Source organism: Ciona robusta, chromosome 3 (assembly GCF_009617815.1).
Source record: "Ciona robusta chromosome 3, ASM961781v2".
Taxonomy (NCBI): Eukaryota; Metazoa; Chordata; class Ascidiacea; order Phlebobranchia; family Cionidae; genus Ciona; species Ciona robusta.
Window position 1 is genome coordinate 4,370,381 of NC_143237.1, and position 20,042 is coordinate 4,390,422.

At 31.7% G+C, this 20,042-nt stretch overlaps 4 protein-coding genes across 5 annotated transcripts in view; 1 reads left to right on the forward strand and 3 right to left on the reverse strand.

Annotated features, from left to right (window-relative positions):
* Positions 1-969, forward strand: part of LOC149738325 (zinc finger BED domain-containing protein 4-like) — a 29,649-nt gene extending 28,680 nt beyond the window's left edge. The window contains exon 2 of the transcript XR_016384524.1: positions 744-969. The gene's annotated coding sequence lies outside the window, so the exon portion shown is untranslated. The remainder of the gene's footprint in view (positions 1-743) is intronic.
* LOC149738327 (actin filament-associated protein 1-like) overlaps positions 1-6,867 on the reverse strand; it is a 23,010-nt gene extending 16,143 nt beyond the window's left edge. Inside the window, exons 1-8 of one of the 2 annotated variants that reach the window (XM_089873590.1) lie at positions 6,583-6,867; positions 5,590-5,756; positions 5,456-5,523; positions 5,214-5,279; positions 4,892-4,961; positions 4,742-4,808; positions 4,485-4,638; positions 2,093-2,232 (exon numbers count right to left, since the gene is read on the reverse strand). In XM_089873590.1, coding sequence (XP_089729716.1) covers positions 2,093-2,232; positions 4,485-4,638; positions 4,742-4,808; positions 4,892-4,961; positions 5,214-5,279; positions 5,456-5,523; positions 5,590-5,743 — 719 coding nt within the window. In that variant the 5' untranslated portion in view covers positions 5,744-5,756; positions 6,583-6,867. Of the gene's footprint in view, positions 1-2,092; positions 2,233-4,484; positions 4,639-4,741; positions 4,809-4,891; positions 4,962-5,213; positions 5,280-5,455; positions 5,524-5,589; positions 6,563-6,582 lie in introns of those variants that run through there. The other variant, XM_089873591.1, reaches the window with a different exon arrangement.
* Positions 6,868-9,645: 2,778 nt separating this feature from the next.
* On the reverse strand, positions 9,646-13,895 carry LOC149738328 (tubulinyl-Tyr carboxypeptidase 1-like). The gene is made up of 7 exons (XM_089873605.1): positions 13,344-13,895; positions 12,083-12,254; positions 11,160-11,205; positions 11,024-11,103; positions 10,142-10,269; positions 9,998-10,078; positions 9,646-9,855 (listed from the first exon to the last, which is right to left on the reverse strand). Exons 1-7 carry the CDS (start codon positions 13,757-13,759, stop codon positions 9,819-9,821), a joined length of 960 nt encoding a protein of 319 aa, XP_089729731.1. The 5' UTR covers positions 13,760-13,895; the 3' UTR covers positions 9,646-9,818.
* Positions 13,834-17,979, reverse strand: LOC149738329 (uncharacterized). The gene has a single exon (XM_089873604.1). The coding sequence runs from the start codon at positions 15,579-15,581 to the stop codon at positions 14,481-14,483; it is 1,101 nt and encodes a 366-aa protein (XP_089729730.1). The 5' UTR covers positions 15,582-17,979; the 3' UTR covers positions 13,834-14,480.
* Positions 17,980-20,042: the final 2,063 nt, after the last annotated feature.

Below are 20,042 nucleotides of genomic sequence, written 5' to 3' on the forward strand. Positions count from 1 at the left end.
TCAATCGACTAGGCTAAGCTGGTACTTTAGCGCATATTAAAACAGGAAAAGTTGATGAGAAATCTTAATCCTTAATAGTCCCCTGTCTGTACGAGTATTATCTTCAATAACTGGAAAATAGCTTTTTTTCATTCAGTCGCTTGATACTCTCCTGATGTCGTCTTTCTTTAAACGTTCTTACTATTTTTATGATCTAAAACTATTGTGAGCATACAACATAATACACCTTACCAACCCGGGCATGTTGTCCGACGTATCCCCAGACACGTGGTGACATAAAAAAAGCAAAAACATAGCCGCCTGTTTAACTCCTGCTCAAAATCTACGTTTGCTTATTGAAGTGTTGCTACTAAACTACGACTTCCACCGCAAAAGAATTACTTTTGGCTATCAGCAACCAAACTATACCCTTACAACCAAAAACTTAAAAAGTAGATATTTCTGTTAAACTAACTTTTTTTATTTTAACTAATCGGTTGAACTGTGCATGCCCCCAAACATTATGCTGCTTTGTAATGGAAACAATAATTTGTTAATAATGATATCACAATGCTCTATTGTGACGTCATGTACATGGTCCGAACTATCCCCGCGTCCGAAGTATCCCCGGTCTCCCCTATTCTTGACTGGGCCCATGGAATAAAAATATAGCGAAATCAATTTACACTAATATGGTATTTATTGTTGGCCTTCATATCAAAAAGGTGGTCAATCACATGTTTATGGAGAACTTTGTTTGATAGGTAGGCTACGGCAATGACTGAAAAGGGAAAACAGAAAGGTGCCATCATTCCTGATCAGAAGTAAAGGCGGACAACATTATAGTGACAGTTCAACATTTGCAAGAATATTTCACCATTCAGTTTTGAATGGTCTTGTTTCATAGAAAATGTGGATTCAAGCAAGAATTACGTTGTTTTAAATTAAGTAAATTCAACATTACTAGAAATACACATTTAATTATTGGAATATTTTCATTGTTTTGAATCTACTTCGTATAAGGATCGAAGGTTTGGTAACGAATATGTGTAGTGTAAATACGCTTTGTACAACTCTTGTACCACGTATTGACTTGTAAACTTACACTGGTTAATCTTATGGTCGCTTAAAGACCTTTGTTTTTGTGAATTTTTATATACCGTAATCACGCAGTACTTATAAGTATTGTTAGAAGTTTATATTATTCATAGTGTGACTGTTACATTATGATTTATTGCGGGCTGTGGACTAAAGAAGTGGAGAAAATCGAGAGACACAGTTTGTGTACGGAGATAACGAAAGAAAAAGGGTACTCGTCTACGCTTTGGCGCACACACGCTAATAGAGCGGTTTTGAATCTGATAATTTTTTTTTAGTAAATGATCTATATGACCACTACCGTGCTTAACAACAAGAACAACTGTTTGACGAAAAAAATCTATTTGACCACTACCGTGCTCAATAAACCGATGATAGGCCGGGTTTTCCCCATAAGTGAAATATTGCATTGTGACGTCATAGTGCCTGCGAGTGACGTTTTTACAATTTTGAAATTCGATTTTTCAAACGCTCATAACTTTTTAATTAAAGCAAATTTTTACAAACTAGGTGTTAATTTAGCACCAGTATACATAAATTTTATTCTTATGCAAAAAACTGCGCAACTATGGGAACCGGGGGCCCGGACTCTTTAAACAATACCAATTGTCTTAAAAACTATTGCAGTGGAACAAGGAAAAGAATGTTTAAACTTGTTTTTCAAAGCGTACAGTATTATTTCGTGTTATTTACGTGTATTCCTAATAACAACTACACCTATTAGTCAAAATTATCAATGATTTTATACTGTCCCGTCTTATTTTGTGTGGCTTCGGATTTGTAGAATTACACCTGCTGTGCGAATTGCTCAATAACTCCTCGTCTGTTTTCATATAAGAAATGATAGTACTAATTCGTGGCAATACCCCAAAACCACCATGCATTTTGATTTTGGAAATATTTGGCAATATAGGCTTAAGTGTCCCATCTTCCCCCAGTTTACTCTATATTCAATTCCGCACAGTGGAATCATTCACAGTACTAATATAGGTTATATAGAAAGTTTATAAGATACCTGTATCCATCTCCATCGCTACCACTTGCCTCTAAATTAACAACGATTGAAGGCAACCCCTCTTTTGTACTCAGAAATGCGGTGTAAGCACGTAAGGGAAGATCCAACACCGGGTGAACATCGCCCAGTTTTTTAAAGCACTGAGCAAACAGAAGTGTATTTGTTTAACCACCGTTGTCAATAAAGTGGGACACTTTGTCAGACGAGACGTTTTTGAATTTTTTTTTTTTACGGACCCCCATTTAATGATAATCAGGAAAATAAGGTTACAGAATTGTTCGACAGTATTATCACGACTTAATAAAACGCCCGACAAAGCTGATTACTGTTTTTAAATATTAAAAAAATATATGTAAAATAAAAACAGTATACTTTGAACAGGTAAAAAATACGAAATAGTAAGGTGCTATTTTTTAATCATAGTAAAGCCAACGATTTTTTTTAGTTTGCGTGTGCGAACGATTAAACTAGTCTCATAGCTTCATAAGACAACCTTGAATATTCTGTACAGTTTGATTTTGTCTCATAAAACTAGTTTTAGTTTTGTAAAAAAACACTGAGATATAAGCATGAAGAAAATAGGCAGGAGTTAATATGACTTTAATTTGAGATAACCACAACAACAAAATATCGGTTTAACGTTCTATATATGAAGTTTACATGTTAAAGAAACTAGCACAGCCTGTTATATTCGGTAGGTTAACTACAAGTTGCAGAATACTGCTAATGTAAATATATTTCAATTTAGAGTCCCATCTTCCCCGACATTGTAGTTTGTAAGTTTTCATTGCCATTTATACCTCAGGGGGTTTTTAACTATAAGATACTAATAAAATAAAAAGATAATATTTTGAAAATATATTTGAAATTTGCATGGTCATTTGCACTTGGTGATAATTTGTAAGAAGTGACTTGTGCCAAAAACAGAATAGCGATACCTAATTTGTAGCCAAAATAAAAACAACTTTAACAATAGTTATTATCAATTATCTGTTATTACAAGTTTATATACATTTGTAGGATACAATATTTATCCATTGATGTTCGAACAATACCCATTGTCGTTTAAACAATACCAATTGTTATGCAATAATATATTGTATAGTAGGGTGGGGGAAGATGGGACACTTTGTCAGACAACTATAGCAGTAGGGCAAGAAAAAGAATGTTTAGACTTAATTTTTAAAGCGTACAGTATTATTTCGTGTTATTTACGTATATTCCCATTTATAAATACACTTATTAATCAAAATTACCAATGATTTTAAACCGTCCCATCTTATCCTGTGTGTTTTCGAATTTGTAAAATTTCACCTGTTGTGCGGATCGCTAAATAACTCCCCGTGTGTTTTACTATATTTTATTAAATTGGTGTCAATTAATAAAGGAATGATAGTACTAATTCGTGGTATTACCCAAAAACCGTCATCTATTTTGATTTTGAAAATATTTGACAATATGTGCAGAGGAGTCCCATCTTCCCCCATTGTACTATATAGGTAACATGTTAAAAACTATAGCAGTAGAGCAAGAAAAAGAATGTTTAGACTTAATTTTTAAGTATTATTTCGTGTTATTTACGTATATTCCTATTTATAAATACACTTAATAATCAAAATTACCAATGATTTTAAACTGTCCCATCTTATCCTGTGTGTTTTCAAGTTTGTAAAATTTCACCTGGTGTGCGGATAGCTAAATAACTCCTCGTGTGTTTTATTATATTTTATTAAATTGGTGTCAACTAATAAAGGAATGATAGTACTAACTCGTGGTATTACCCAAAAACCGTCATCTATTTTGATTTTGGAAATATTTGGCAATATGTGCTTAAGTGACCCATCTTCCCCCATTGTACTATATTTATTTAATATAAAAAAAATTACCTAATAGAAGTAGGGTGAAAATTAACTAATAGAAGAAAAAGTGCTGATTTAGCATAGTATGTTAATATGTTTAATCGAAAAAGTAAAGCATAATGAAGTATATGTTTACATTTTTTATATACATTTATAAAAGAAAAAGCATTCATAATATAAAATTCGAAAAGAAAAAGTTTTTTAGTAGTTTAGAAACTATAGAAACGGTCAAGGTTTGGTGACACTTTTTCTCAAGGGAAATCCCTTGCATTGTAGCCGTCTTTTTTACTCCAACGATTGAATTTGCGGTTTTGACTAGCATTTTTTAGAAGCGGTTTTGCTGTTCGATACTTTGGTGGTACGTTTAGATTACATTTAAACATTTCTATCAGTACATAAACTATTTCGTTGGTTTGTCCATTTAACGGCTGGACAGTTACGAGTAAAGACTTTTGTATCCAAAAACTAACTATTGAGATAATAGGCGAAACGTTAGCGCTATCAGTAAATGGTCGTTTTAACAGTTTTTTCACCTGCAAGTGACCTTCTTGCACAATGCCAATTCGTTTTTGCCATTTTTTCCCTGTAAGAAATGTCTTATTTTCCACGTAAACCACACTATACACATCGCAGTTGGTCCCAGAGAAATATCGTTGTAAATTTTCATCTTCCTTCACTTTTTTTGTTCTGTATGGGAAGCGCAAATTACCACTACTGTTTTAGATTGAAAAAGGTGTTTTACAAAACCGCACATTCAACACGCATCAGCGCGTGCTTTCCTTATACGTACCGACTGCTAGCTTCATCTTCTGAAGCATAAGATTCATAACCAGAACCGCTTCCGTCGCCCGTTACGCCTGACGACAGGTAAAAGCAAGGATGGAATTTAGTTTTTTTCTTATGTTGTTGTTCTAAATTTTTGCATTTATTTAAAACTTACTTGGTACGGATAGTTGTAAGTTTAAATTGTTGTCGGGTATGGCTTGCGTTTCGTTTAAGTCCATGTAAAACTGCACAAAAAAATTAGGATAAACAGGTTTGTCATTATAGGTAAAGCCCAATTTGAAGCAAAAACATAAATTCCAAGAAGCAGTTCAAACTATGTTTGAGGGATTATATTACTGACCAGTTATTTATTAGCAATTTCATAACACATGTTGCTACAATTTGAAACAATCAATCACAATTAAAACCACATGTGTAGGTGACTGTATGCGTAAAAAAGAAAGTCTAAACGTTGATACTAATATTTCGTGACTCACTTCTTCTTGCCCTTCGATGACGTCATTCTGAGTTGCAGATATATGTCCCTTATCTTGAGCTGGAAGCTGATATACAATTAAAAGTAAATGACGGTTAAATTTTATTGAACTCGTATTGGAACAAACTTGGTAAAAACAATATTAATTTGGGAATATTTAAATGCAATGTACATTGAAAAGGAAACATTGCTCGTACTAGCACTCGAAAGGGAATTCTATTTATTTATGGTATATAAACCCACCTTGGGCAAAGGAAGCGCTGACCGATCTAATGAAGCAGTACGCTGACGTTGATTTTCCAAAAAAATATCTTATAAAGTATTGACATTATTAACGATAACCTCTTTTAATTATATTTACATATCATTTAACTTACCTAAGTCCAAGTTTTCCCTCTCCTGCCTAATTGCCATGCGTATTCTCTCCAACAGTTCATTTCTTTTCGTTGAACATTTAAAAGATAACCGTTCTCCTTTTAAATCTTTTTCTAAAAATTCTTCCAGTTTCTTTAACAGTGGTAGATGAGCCATCTTGTATTAGTGTCTGACGAACGAAGGCTTGGTAAGGAATGTAAAAAGTCTGCGATATACGCAGTTACGTTCTTCTTGCTATCGTTATAACGTGGTTTAACTATCGTTGAATTATAACAATCTTTTTTATTAACTTAATACTACGTCTAAGTTCCTGCTACGGATGAATGGGTGTCATTTTTTCTTTGATTGCCGCAGACGCCTGATTTTCTCTGTATACACTGTATGTTTGGTAATACATGGTCCACTAAATAATGTATTGAGAATGTCAAAACGGCATTCTTTAAACAATGACGAGAGTTAGCAAACCGTAGCGCAAAGTGATATCTTTAAACACTAAGGGTTATACATCAAAAAGTAGTTCAAACACATATTTAATTTAAGCCGTGATAGCCACTAGCAGTTTAATATTTGCGGCGCTGCCTTGGGATATTGACATATTTGTTATGCGTGTCAAAACTAAAAAACATATCACAACCACTTCAATTGAACCATTACATTGCACTTACGGCGCACACTGATATTTCGAACAGTTCTCGCGAAATCAAGCAATGCGAAAAGCCGAAAACTTATAAAGTGATTTTATGATTTCAGCTGCATTTATACTTCAATGTAGTTAAGAAAAAAACGTATTCACTATGAAGTTAGCCTAAGTTTAAATACGTAAATTCGTACACATCACTGTAGCCTATTGTGATAAACGGAAACCTCATCTGGTAAACAAAACGTTCAATGACGCATAGAAGAAGACTATAGCCTAAAATTGGTATGTTTGGAACAAGATGGCAATGTGCCACATTATTAAGTTAAATACGTTTCTTCTACAAGATTTTACCTACCTGTTAACATCTCAGTTTAAATGTATGGATAATGTGCCTATAACTAAGTTTGCCTATAAAATAATGGGTCCTAAAACAACATAAGATTAACTTGTTTTATAACCTGTTCCGCTTCAACTGGACTGTTATGCGTTCGCCGCAAATACATCCTATCAAGTAGACGTGACCTGGCAACAATGGTAGCTCGTTTCTCTTTTCTGCGAACGATAGTCATCGGCGCTTCCCAAGTTGTAAAGTTTTTTCTTGCAAACATCTTGTAAAACAAACGACGCATTTCCGAGTAAAAATGAATACAACTGCATTAAACTTGTTCAGTTGTCAAGTACTAAACCGAAAATATAATACAGAAAGGAAATACAGAACAATCGTTAACTACCAATACACGATAAATTATGTTACAGTTATAGTAACTGTAGGAGAAGATGGGACTCTTAAGCACATATTGCCAAATATTTACAAAATCATAATACATGACCGTTTGTGGGTGATACCGCGAATTAGTACTATCATTCATTTTGACAACAATCAAACTTTTTACTCGAGTTCGAAAATATACAAAGTAAGACAAGGCGATTAAAAATTATTGTTAAAGGGGCATACTAACGAAAAATGAAAATTTGTATGCGGATAGAGATGCTCAAATGTGACCTAAGAATACCATCAAAGTGTCCCATAACGATATAGCTTTTGAAAAAAACTGTGTAAAAAACGCTGCAATAAAAAATCGGCCGATTTAACAATGCATAGGATTCCCCATAAGAAAAAAATTACTTAACTTTGATCGTTTCTATTTTCTAAAAGACTAAAAAAATAAATTTTATTTTGGATTTGGTATAATGAATACTTCTTCTTTCTGAGTATAATGTAGGAAGATGGGACACTTAAGCACACATTGCCAAATATTTCCAAAATCAAAATAGATGACGGTTTTGGGGTAATACCACGAATTAGTACTATCGTCCCTTTATCAATTGACACCAATTTAATAAAATATAATAAACCTCTGAGGTATAAATTACTAAATTAAAAGCACATCTTTCAAAGTTTGGCAATGAAAACATACAAAACTACAATGTGGGGGAAGATGGGACTCTAAATTGAAATTTTTACCTATACAAGTTGCAGAATACTGCTAATGCTTATATCAGTGTTTTTTTACAAAACTAAAACTAGTTTTATGAGACAAAATTAAACTGTACGAAATATTCAAGGTTGTTTTATGAAGCTATGAAACTAGTTAAATCGTTCGCACACGCAAAGGGTAATACTAATTTACGGGAATACGGAAATACGGGAACGACGGGAATCGCAATCTAATTTACGGGAATACGGAACTAAAAAAAATTTAAAAAAATTTATCGACTTTACTACGATTTAGCGAGCATTAAAAAATAGCTTGTCCGGCGCCGTGGTATAGTGGTTAGCGCGCCTGCTTGTAACTCAGAGGTAATGGGTTCAAGGCTCGATGATGCTACCATTGTGGGCGTATGTGTCCTTGGGCAAGACACTTAACGGCAATTGCTCCAACCCAGTGGTTACTAATGGGTTGTCTAAATTATCAGAAATACATAAAAAAAGAGAAAAAATCCAATAAAAATAATTACCCACAAAGTAACATACATGGTAAAACTCGTAAGCTGGCACGAGGTGTTAAACCCGTGTGATAACGACTGTCGTTTTCCGGCCACGCGAGGATAAAGTAAGTTACATTCCTTCATTCACCTTACTATTTCGCATTTTTTACCTATTCAAAGTATACTGTTTCTCTATACTGTTTCGACCCCTGCCTATTTTCTTCATGCTTATATTTTAGTGTTTTTTTTTTAGAAAACTAAAACTTGTTTTATGAGACAAAATCAAACTGAACGGAATATTCACGGTTGTTTTATGAAGCTATGAAAGCAGTTTCATCGTTCGCACACGCAAACTAAAAAAAATCATCGGCTTTACTGTGATTTAGCGAGCATTAAAAAATAGCACCTTACTATTTCGCATTTTTTTTACCCTTTCGAAGTATACTGTTCCCATTTTACATATTTTTTTAATATTTAAAAACAGTAATCAGCTTTGACGGGCGGTTTATAAAGTCGTGATAATACTGTCGAATACTTCTGTAACCTTATTTTCCTGATTATCATTAAATGGGATCCGTAAAAAAAATTTAAAAAGTCTCGTCTCACAAAGTGTCCCATCTCCCCCTACCCTACTATATATAAAAATATAAAAATGTAAACTTTATTATGTTTTAATTGTTCGATTGAACCTAACATACATACCATATCATGTTGAAAAAAAATGTAAAATATAGATTTTAATATGTTTTAAATTTGTTAAAATATGCCCTTCAACACTGGTTTTTCTTTGGTGTGCCCTTTTAACATACATTTTTACAAAAACATTAATCGGCTTTGGCGGCCGCTTTATATAGTCCAACATTTTGTTTATCATCAAATTGGGGTCTCTAAAATGAATTTTTAAAAGGAATCCAACTTAACACGTGCACAATTTAGAATTTACCATACCCTCTCATATATCCATATAAAACATATTCTGTCTCAAAACTACTTAGTAAACCTGCCTGTTGTTTGTGCTGTGCCTTTACGCAGCTATTATATAATCGCAGTTAAACCGAATGTTCGTCTGTCCCACTGCTTTCTCTTAATCATTAACCACATCGGAATTCACCGGTCTATCGAATTAAGCAATCCCGCTGGTCAGTTTGTTTGAACAAATCTCTCAAGCAAGCTAATACGGTTAACGCCTATTGAGAATTTCCTACGACTTAATGCAGAATTTGCAAAAAAAATGTTTATTAACCTAGCGACCTCGCTTGATACAACTGTGCATTTAATTACGTTTCTCCATACTACCGGATGCTTAAAATTAAAAAACATCCAACCAGTTATCAGAAAAATAGACCAGACCTGAAGGTAATGGACGCAAATACAACAAGTGACATACGACTCACTAAACTGCTTGCTTATTTCTGTAAGCGACTTTGTATGTTTGTTTGGCGAATAACGGCGTCATAATGGCTTGACTATACAAATTTAAATCAAGCTGTACTTTCGAGGTAAATTTATTTGGATTAATAAAAATATAACACAGCGGGAATGTGCAAACAAAAATATTGATTATACAATCCAGCGACAGTCGATTATGTTAATGAAATCACAGTAGCCTTTCAGTATCAAGTGACAATTTACTGTAACAAATCTTGTTCACTTCACTGCTCTTTAGTCTTCAACATGGTACTCATCTGCTACTCTTTTCCTGGCACAAATAATGTTTGTTTATCAAACCCTTCCATAACTTTCTGTGTCAAAAAAGTAAAACAGGCAACAAATATATACCAAATATATTTTGAATGAACACTGAAATTGTCTTTCATTAAGCCAATAAAGATTATTCATACCTGTTTAATATTGCACTTTTGGTTGTTCTTTTGATATCTTGTAATTGTTCTGATCTACCAGGAAAAACTGTATGTTCCCTCCTTAAATAATAAAGTCAAAATGTTACAAACTATATTTTAGCAAAAAAATGCAAAATATGCTACCTGAGCTTATCTTTTGTGGGAGCAAAGGGTAAAATGTAGTTGAAATGTGATCTCATATCCCTGCTGTATCGACCAAATTGCCTCTGCCGTTCAACATAGCTTGTGTGACTATACCCAACTGCTAGAATCTGAAAAAAATAGTAATAGGACATAAATACTTACAATGTCAATGACCCTATTTTAACATAATACTGTGCCTCATTTATAACAATATGATGTAACAAATTAGTGGATCTGGCGCTACAAAAAAAGTATCTTACAACAAAAGATCAAAGATCTAATGCAGGAACACGGTATAAACTATTTAGCATAGTGTTAATTAATTCTCACAAAACTTACGACGTATAAGGATTGAAGGTTTGGTAAAGAATATGTGTAAATACGCTTTGTACAACTCCTGTACCATGTGCTGACTTGTAAACGTTTGTTTTTGTGAATTTGGATAACAGTAATCACGCAGTATTTATAGGTAATGTTAGAAATTAATATTGTTCATATTGTAACGTCTGCATAATGATTTATTGCGAGCGGTAAACTAAAAGAGCGAAGAAAAACGAGAGACGTAGATTGTATACGGAAGATAACGAAAGGAAAAAGTCATTCGTCTACGACTCTACGCTTCGACACACACACGCTAAATATATTTTATGATTTGATTTCAATTAAGAGATTAAAAAAATGCTAGAATTAGGAATTGAGATAAGTGCGGAAAAAAACTGTTCGACGAAAAAGAATCTATATATGACCACTAACGTACCCAAAAACGTTTAACAAATTGTATATTAAAAGAGATATATAGTTCGCCTAAATGGCATCTTAAATGCATCTTTAATCTCTTAATTAAATAGAATCAGTAACCACAACAAATTAGTGGCTACTTACTCCCCATTGTATCTTTTCTTGACTACACATATCATGTAGAACTATCCCACCAATTCGTACTTTTTTTAACTGATGAGTGTCTGGAAATAAATATACATAGTTTTTCACCAAGTAGATGCTTAACGTTTTAACTTACATTTATAGTAGGCTTCATTGTAGCTTTCAATAAGATCAAACAAACTCTGTAAAGAAAAAAAAATAAAGATGGTTATGCTTCAAAGAATGTTGAAGTACATACCACCAAAAGGGTTAATATGGGTATCATGGCAATATTAAATTTTAACTGAAATTGCTTTCATAGCAAAGTATTTTTTTCTTGTAACAAAATGGTTAATTTAAAAACAAAATACAACCCATTCTTTACATTTTTTAAAGGTAAAGAGATTTTATTTGATGCTTATGATACTGGGACTTTCCTGTCTAAGTTACGACCAGAGTGACAGAAATCTCAGTTGTCATTGCTAGTTTTTTAAGTACAGTATATACTACGCATTTTTTACATATATTTTGTTTGTTGTATCTTTATTATTTAAGTTCATTATCTTGTTAAACAGTATTGGTACTATTTTATAATGATATATTATTGAAAAATAAATGAATTTAGCATGTTTTGTAAGGAATTCGCTAAAAAAAGACATTTACCAAATAATGTTATCAGCTTAGAAGTGGTGTAAAAACACCTTTGTAGTAGTATATATTCTTGTTAAAATTAATCAAAAACCCAAAACGTCTTTTATGACGTCATCCAAAATTTAATGACATAATCAAACAATCAAAATATGGCTTTTATAACTTCTGAAGGGAACAAATATGAAATAGATTGTTTTCTTGCTTAATCACTTTTGTTACAAGAGAGCAATAGAGTTAGTAAAAATGAGAAAATTTTGCAAATGTCTTTAAAAGGTTTCTTTACCATAGTGGTTTCCAAACTACAAACAACTATGCTACCATTAATTCATTTATAAAACATTTTTAAAAAAATATGTACATTACAAAGTTAATACAGACTAAAACATTTGTTAACATTTTGTACGTCATTACCAAGCTAACCACACTCACTTTAAATGCTAAAGGTTTGTCCATGAGATCTTTTCTTCTACTTAATCCCAAAGCTCCATACTTTCCATTGTAAAATACACCCAAAACAACATGATAATACCGATGACCTTGAAATATAGATTTAAATCCAATAGGAAAACGATCCAAATTCTGAATTCCATTTGTTAGGTATCTAAATAAATGAACACAAAATATATAAACATGTTTTTCTTTTTTACTGTTGGTAAGGTTGATAACAGTGGCCTTGAAGAAGGGGGTAAATTATATATATATAGTTTAGTAGGATAATAAAAAAACAATGATTACTTAGGGTAAAAGGAAGCAAATGGCTTTTGTGGGTGAAAAGTATATTTATTCGGCTTATTTTTTTCTTCTTAATTTCATGTTATGCGTTATTTTTTTTTAAAAAAACATAAATTACTGAATCAGACAAAAAACTTGAAAACACTTAATATCCTTTTCTCTTGTTTTTTTACCTTAAAATGCATAATAAAAAGGGAGTAAAAAACAACTGTTTTTATTTGTTTTTGCTTTTTTTATCTTAACAAATAATAACTTGTTAATACAAATGATTTTAAAGCTATGTATATATGTTTTTGTAGTATGATTAATTGAAATTAAAGTTAAGTATCGAAAACAGTTATTTTATCAAGTATCGAAAACAGTTATTTTACAAAAAAAAGATAAAAAGTTGATCTTTCTGAGAAAATATAAACTGCATAATGCACAAGTTGTATGATTAATACTTATATTATTAGCCTGTACTTCCATTGTTAATTTGTTTTTCATTTAATTAGGTAAAGTTGCTTTTGAAAACATTATTTTTTAATGTCCTGAGAATGTTTTTTTTGCGCCAACATTAGAAAAATAAAATCAAAATTTTGAATAAAACTTAAAATAACTATAGAAAATGCTACAACCCTTTCCAGGCATCAATGTCAGATAAATATTGTTTCTCCGGAAAAAAAAACAACTTTAAGAGCATTACTTGAAGAGAAAATAAAAGTTTGTGAACTTTGTCTTTTATTACACTACTTGGCACTTGACTACATCTTTTTTTCGAAAGAATAATTCCTAACACATTTTTGTATTTTAAAACCAATATTGTCGTATTGTATGATTGCAAAAAGTATAAATACATTTTCGTATTTCGCATCCCTCTATAAAAATAAACTTATCCAACCCTGATGGAGTATATCCATAAAATTGCAAACGAAGTTTATTATTTAAGACCAAACACCATGATTAGTTGGGTACCCACATTGCTAGTATCACTGCTTCAAGACATTTTATTGGCAGGGCTTCTCTTATCATTTCCTTTGCCTTATCCATCAAACCAGCAAGTGGGCGACTTTTTCTTATTTCGAACAACTGTGTGCCAGTGTGGTTATACTGAAGACTACTAATGTAGTTTTGTACTAACTTAAGACATTGTTTGGTTGGTAAACGTGCTGGAATTACAGGAACTGTAGGAACTGGAATTTTATTTAGGTTTTCATTGTTTTTTATTTTTTCCATTCTACTTTTTGCATCGGGATAAATCTTTCCTGCATACCTCCACATCTTTTCCCAAGTCTTATCATCCACTGGGAAGCCATTTTTATTGATGTAAAATGGGACGTTATCATCGTCTGGTTCAAGGTCATCTGGGTTAAGTGCTTCTACTTTGTTTGTCATTCTGAATCTACTTTACATGTATTGCACAATGCAAACGGGCACAAACTTATTTATAAAGCAGCCACATTTTATACCTAAGAAATATAATTTCATAACATGTTAGCTGAAAACCAGAAATGTAATGTGTAATTAAAATAAAAAATATTTCTTTCATAAGCGCCTAACTTTTGAAAAGTCATGGTACCCTGAGTTTTGAAAGATAAAAGTTTATGCCATGAGTTTTTTGCTAGTTGTCACCTAATTACCCTTTATTTGGGAAATATGCGGATCATTGCACTATCACTACTTTATCTTGTTTATTTTAAGACATGTTTGTAAGATAGTAAATAGTTTATGCATTTATACTGGGTAGTCTAATTTATTTCCACGGTATACGTGCGTACCATGCATACCCATGTTGGGTGCCTATTATTTTTTATTACATAAAAAGTATGCACGCTCAATAGGACAATAGGTAACTACACATTTAATAGAATTTATATATATATATATATTATTTTTAGTGCAAATAAGCAGAAACTTTTAATAAAACTAGCATAATTTGAAAATTTGGGGAGCCTATGTACTTTAACAAAAATGAAAACCTTATTAATTATAAACAAATATTTAAAAATTTACAATAAAACCAAGTTTAATAACACTTTAGTTTAATCACAGTATGATTAAACCAAATATAATATTTATATAATATAACAGTAAGCTATTGAAAAAAAAGAACATTCTATTTTGTGTATAACAGTCGGAACTTGGACGAAAGATTTTTAGTTTTTGTTGATTTTTTTATAGTGCTTTGACTTTCATAACTTTTTTTAGTGAACTGGAGACCATTGTCTTGAAATGGAAGTGAATCTCGGTGGTAATCTTTGGGAGCTAGATGCTTTCTTGGACTACTTGGTGATGTGTAGCCCCTGCCATGGTTGCTACCAACAGGAGTTACCATCATCATTCTCTGTGGAGGTTTTTCTGTCCCAGAAACGAAAACTGGTTGAAATCTTGAAAACACTTTGTTTAAATTTCCTTCTCTATTGTTAAGTTCCATTCTAAGCCATTGAATTTCATTCTGCAGCTTAACAATATCTTCACTTTCTTGCTTCTGTGCTATACGATCTAGTTTTGTGGTTTCAACCTTGCTTAATTTTGGTTTCTTAACTTCACATGAAGACATAGTTTCACGTAGCTTATTATTATTTGCTTTGCTTTTGTCAAGATCTTGTTTGAGAAGATCAATACAACTTTGTGCATGGATGATTTCTTCTTTCATCATAGCATACTTGACTTTTAGCTCATTCATTTTTTTTTCTTTTTCATGGCTACTTTCCTGGGATACTTTAAGCAGATAGGTTGTGTGCTCTACTTTTTGAACACTTTTATTTAGCTGAAGATTTGTTTGTTTTAATGCTTCGTTAAAAAATACCAAGTTTTTTTGTTGTTGATCCAAATCTTTGCAAATGGTTGACATCTTAAGCTCCAATGAAGCATTGATGGCCTGCTCTTTTAATAATTCTTGCCTTAAAAGCTCAAGTTCCTGTTGAACATTTTTCATTTTATCACACTTACATGGTCTTACCTGCTCTTGTTTAGCAAGTTTCTTCTGAAAGTCTTGTTCCATATTTTTACTTAGTATTTCAATGGTAGAAGAGGTCTCTTTTTTTAAACGATTGATTTCATAATTATAAATTTCTTGAGTCGTTTTCATTTCTAACTCTCTTTCGTGATTTCGTGAAAAAAGCATGTGCACTACCTGAGTTAACTCAGACACTTTCTTAGACATGATGTAATCAAAGGAACTTGCAGATGTAGATGGTCTTGATAAAACTTCCATAATTGCAGATTGCCTACATAAGTTTTGAATCTTTTAATTTTAGGACAGCAAGATTTTTATTTTGGGAAATGTTGGTGCCACTAACATAAAATTTAAATACTGTACTGACTGGACCTCAGCGGTACCGATTCTAAAAAAAATATTAAATTAAAAAATGAATATATATATATATATATTAATATTTCTTTATAAAATCTTCGACTGATACAGCTTGGAATATGTTATAGCGTTACATAATACATGAAAAATGAAATTATTTTCTTCAAAAAAGGGGCAGAAATGGGTGTTTAATATAAAATTCATTATAAAAAGTATGTGTAAAAAAATGATGTTTAACTCTTTAAAAAGTATGATTAATTTGTAATGAGAAGTCTTCCTTCAGAAAGTTTTCACTTCTACTTAGGAATGATTTTCAGATTTTATAAAAAATATTCAGCAGAACTTCGGTATATTAGCAACATAACAGGAACTGGAATGACTACACGCCTAAACAGGGGTTATGTAAAGCTTTTATTAACAAGCCTCCAAACTCTAATTAAAGCTTCAACACCACTTAAAACGTCAGGTGCGAACATTATCAAAGTCAGAGATATCATACTCAAGGCAAACAAGTGAACATTTTCAATTACAACAGCATTTTATTGCAAAACAAAAACAACTGCTGTTTTCCAAGTTTCAATGAAAAACAAAGTCATTCAACAGTAAAGTGACATAAGTGGTGATCAAAAGTGACATGAGGGTTGTGCAAATAAAATATATGAACAAGGGATTCCAGTAAGTAATACTCTTCACAATAATTACAATCCAAATCTATCCTCACACTTTATTAAAAAAAATATTTTTTTTATTTTTTAGGTATTACATAGCCCTATAACATGTTCATAGCAGCATTGCTGGAAGATTCTATAAATATATTTTTACGACGAATACTAATAATCATTTTTTTCAGCGGGAATAACATGTTGATAACCTACATTTAGTATGCGTAAGTTATAGTTTCTCAAAAATATTTAAAAGTCTAATATCTATATGATTGAAATTATTAGTATAATTTTCTATATTTAACACCTAACCTTGGTTTTGAAGAAAATGATGTTTCATTTTTTAGGTATGTCATAATTCTGCAACATATTTAAAGCCTGTTCTAGTTAGTCAAGTGTTCAAATTTTATGTTGGTGGCTACAGTAAAGGTATCAAAAAATGCATTCATAATTTCTGTAATCTAGGATCGCCTTAATATAATCAACTTTAACATTAATTGCAGCTGCTTGCAAAGGTTTTACTTTAATTAACAGCAAAAAAATAGAGATTTTGGCATACCGTATACTAAAGTAATTTGCCAAGAAAACTTGATAGCAATGTTTTAATATTTAAAAATACCATGTTGAAGACTAAAAGTATAAAATGTCATATTACAAGTTTTGTGATGTAATCGGCATAATTTTTCATTCATATAGAAAATAACCTTTGAAATACCAGAAATTGTGTTTTTTACATGTGGCGTCATGAATTAAACACAGGTTAAATTATTATGTCATAGAATGTGAATTACCACATTTGAATTCTAAGTTACAGATTAGGTAATTTGTTGAAGGTTATTTGGATTTAGGGGTTAAAGGTAGGGGTTAGAATTGGGTTAAGGGTTAGGGCTGGAAGTTTTCACTAGCATATAACAATGCAAAAAACAAGATTATAACCTGTCATAACGTATGCAATATATCACTAGTCTGTGAGGTAACATATCGCTATTGTGACATAACAAATTGGTAACACTACGCAAGTCAGGCAATTTATGATGACGCAGCACGTTTAATTAATTGGCGTGCGTTGAACAAGTTATGGTGTGCATTGCTAAAAGTTTGTAAACAGAATCGCTCATGCACATGCCATACTCTGCAGATTGGCTATAAGAATACCAACAACACAGTAGAAAAATGCTATCAACAAATATTATAACCTCATAGTCATATTACATTCGATTCAGGCTTTTAAAATCCACTTCATGATATAATCAATTCAATGTTTTAACTCACTCAGACCAAGGTGATCCTACAGATATTATAGCGGCCATTTTTGATACCTTCTACTGGTGCCACCAACTTAAAATTTGGACACTGTACTAACTAGACCCCAGCGGAACCGATTCTAAAATAAAAAAGTTAAAATTCAAAAAAAATATTAAATATGAATATTAATATTCGCCATAAAAACATATTTATAGAATTTTCGCACGAACCAGCTTTAAATATGTTATAGTGCTACATAATAGCTACAAAATGAAACATTTTTTCCTAAAAAAAAGTGGGCTTGGGTGTAAAATATTAAAAAGTATGATCATAACTTGAATCATATAATATTAAATTTTCAATATTTTTGCGACAATATAACTTACGCATACATCTATGTTGGTCACTTACATACCATTCCCTATAAAAAATAATTAATTTTAATTTTTTTTTATTTATGAATATTAATATCCATCGTAAAAACCTTTTTATATAAATTTTTGCGCGAACCAGCTTGGAACATGTTATAGCGCTACGTAATAGCTAAAAAATAAAACATTAATTTCTTCAAAAAAATGCGGGCTTGGGTTCAGAATACAAAAAGTATGGTCATATCTTTAATCCCTTGTTCATATATTTTATTTGCACGAATGCAAAAGTTATACACATTATTAAAAATAATGCTCGGTCGAATTGTATCAGACAAATATATTACGTAGCGCTACAACATATTCAAAGCTGGTTTGTGCGAAAATTTTATAAATATGTTTGTTATGACGAATATTAATGTTCATTGTTCATAATTACAAAAAAAATAAAAATAATTAGTTTTTGAAAGAAATGACATCTTAGTGACCTACATAGATGTGTGCCTAAGTTATATTTTGCAAAAAAAATTGAAAATTTGATATTTATATGATTTGAGTTATGACCATAGTTGTTTGTATTCTGAACCCAAAGCCCGCATTTTGTTGAAGAAATTAAAGTTTCATTTTTATGTATTACGTAGCGCTATAACATGTTCAAAGCTGGTTCGTGCAAAAATTCTATAAATATGTTTTTATGGCGAATATTAATATTCATAATTAAAAAAACATTAAAATTAATTATTTTTTTAATGGAAATGGTATGTTAGTGACCAACATAGATGTATGTGTAAGTGGTAAGTTATATTTTCGCAAAAAATTGCAAATTTGATAGTTATATGATTCAAGTTATGATCATACTTTTTAATATTTTACACCCAAGCCCTCTTTTTTTTGAAGAAAAAATATTTCATTTTGTAGCTATTACGTAGCACTATAACATATTTAAAGCTGGTTCGTGCAAAAATTCTACATATATGTTTTTATGGCGAATATTAATATTCCTGCCACTGACCCAGAGGTAATAAGTTTAAAGCGCGTCGCTGTTACCATTATGGGTGTATGTATCCTTGAGTAAGACACTTAAAAGTAATTGCTCTAACCTAGTGGTCATTAATGGGTTGTTCAAATCATCAGTCATACATAATACAAAAAAAACAGTAGAATAATCGCTTACAAAGTAACATACATGATAAAGCTGGCACGAGGTGTATGAAACAGAACACCGGTGTTATAGCGACTGTCGTTTTCACGCAAGCCTAAAGTAAGTTATATTCATTTATTCAACTCTCATTCAGAATAAAAGCCTGATAATTTTTTGGCGATAGCGTTCGTAGTTACAACAAAAATCTTATATATGTTGTGCTTTTGGGGCACGTTAGTTGCAGCCAATTTAAACGTAATTGTGTCAAAAATAACACAGTAGGTACTGAAAAAAGTTTATAGTTATTGCTATTTCGAAAGAAAAATTGGACTTAAAAACAAAATTTAAAGGTTGGAAAGTCTAAACCAGAGTCATGGTATTTTCAACGCTTATATATATACATGTATATATATAAGCGTTGGTATTTCTATGGCTCTGATCTTAACAACATGCGTAGTTGAGCACGGTAGTGGTCATATAGATCCTCTCAGAGCCATAGAAATACCGAGTAGTCCAACCCATTGTTACGTAAAAGACAAATTGAACGGCAATTTGGTTCCAAAATAGTACTACACAGTAGGTATAGGGAAAATGCATGTTTTCGGTAAATTAGAGAAAAACTTAAGTCTAAAAACAAATTTAAATGTTGAAAAGTGTAAAAAACAAGTGTTATTTGTTTTCTGTATCAAAAAAGTCAAAAAATGGAATTAGAAGCGGTTGATTTGTGACATTTTAGCCATTTAATGGGGGTAAATTTATATGTTTTTTCAAAAAAATGTTTGGTAATGTAAATAGAAGCTGTTTTACGCCTTTCCACAAAAGGAAATCGCAAATGAAACTCAACAAGTTCGTTTAAATTCATTGCGAAAGTCACCGCTTTTGCTCTATTTTGAACACACAAAGACGGCAGTTGGACTACTCGGTGTTTTTACGACTCTGGATCCTC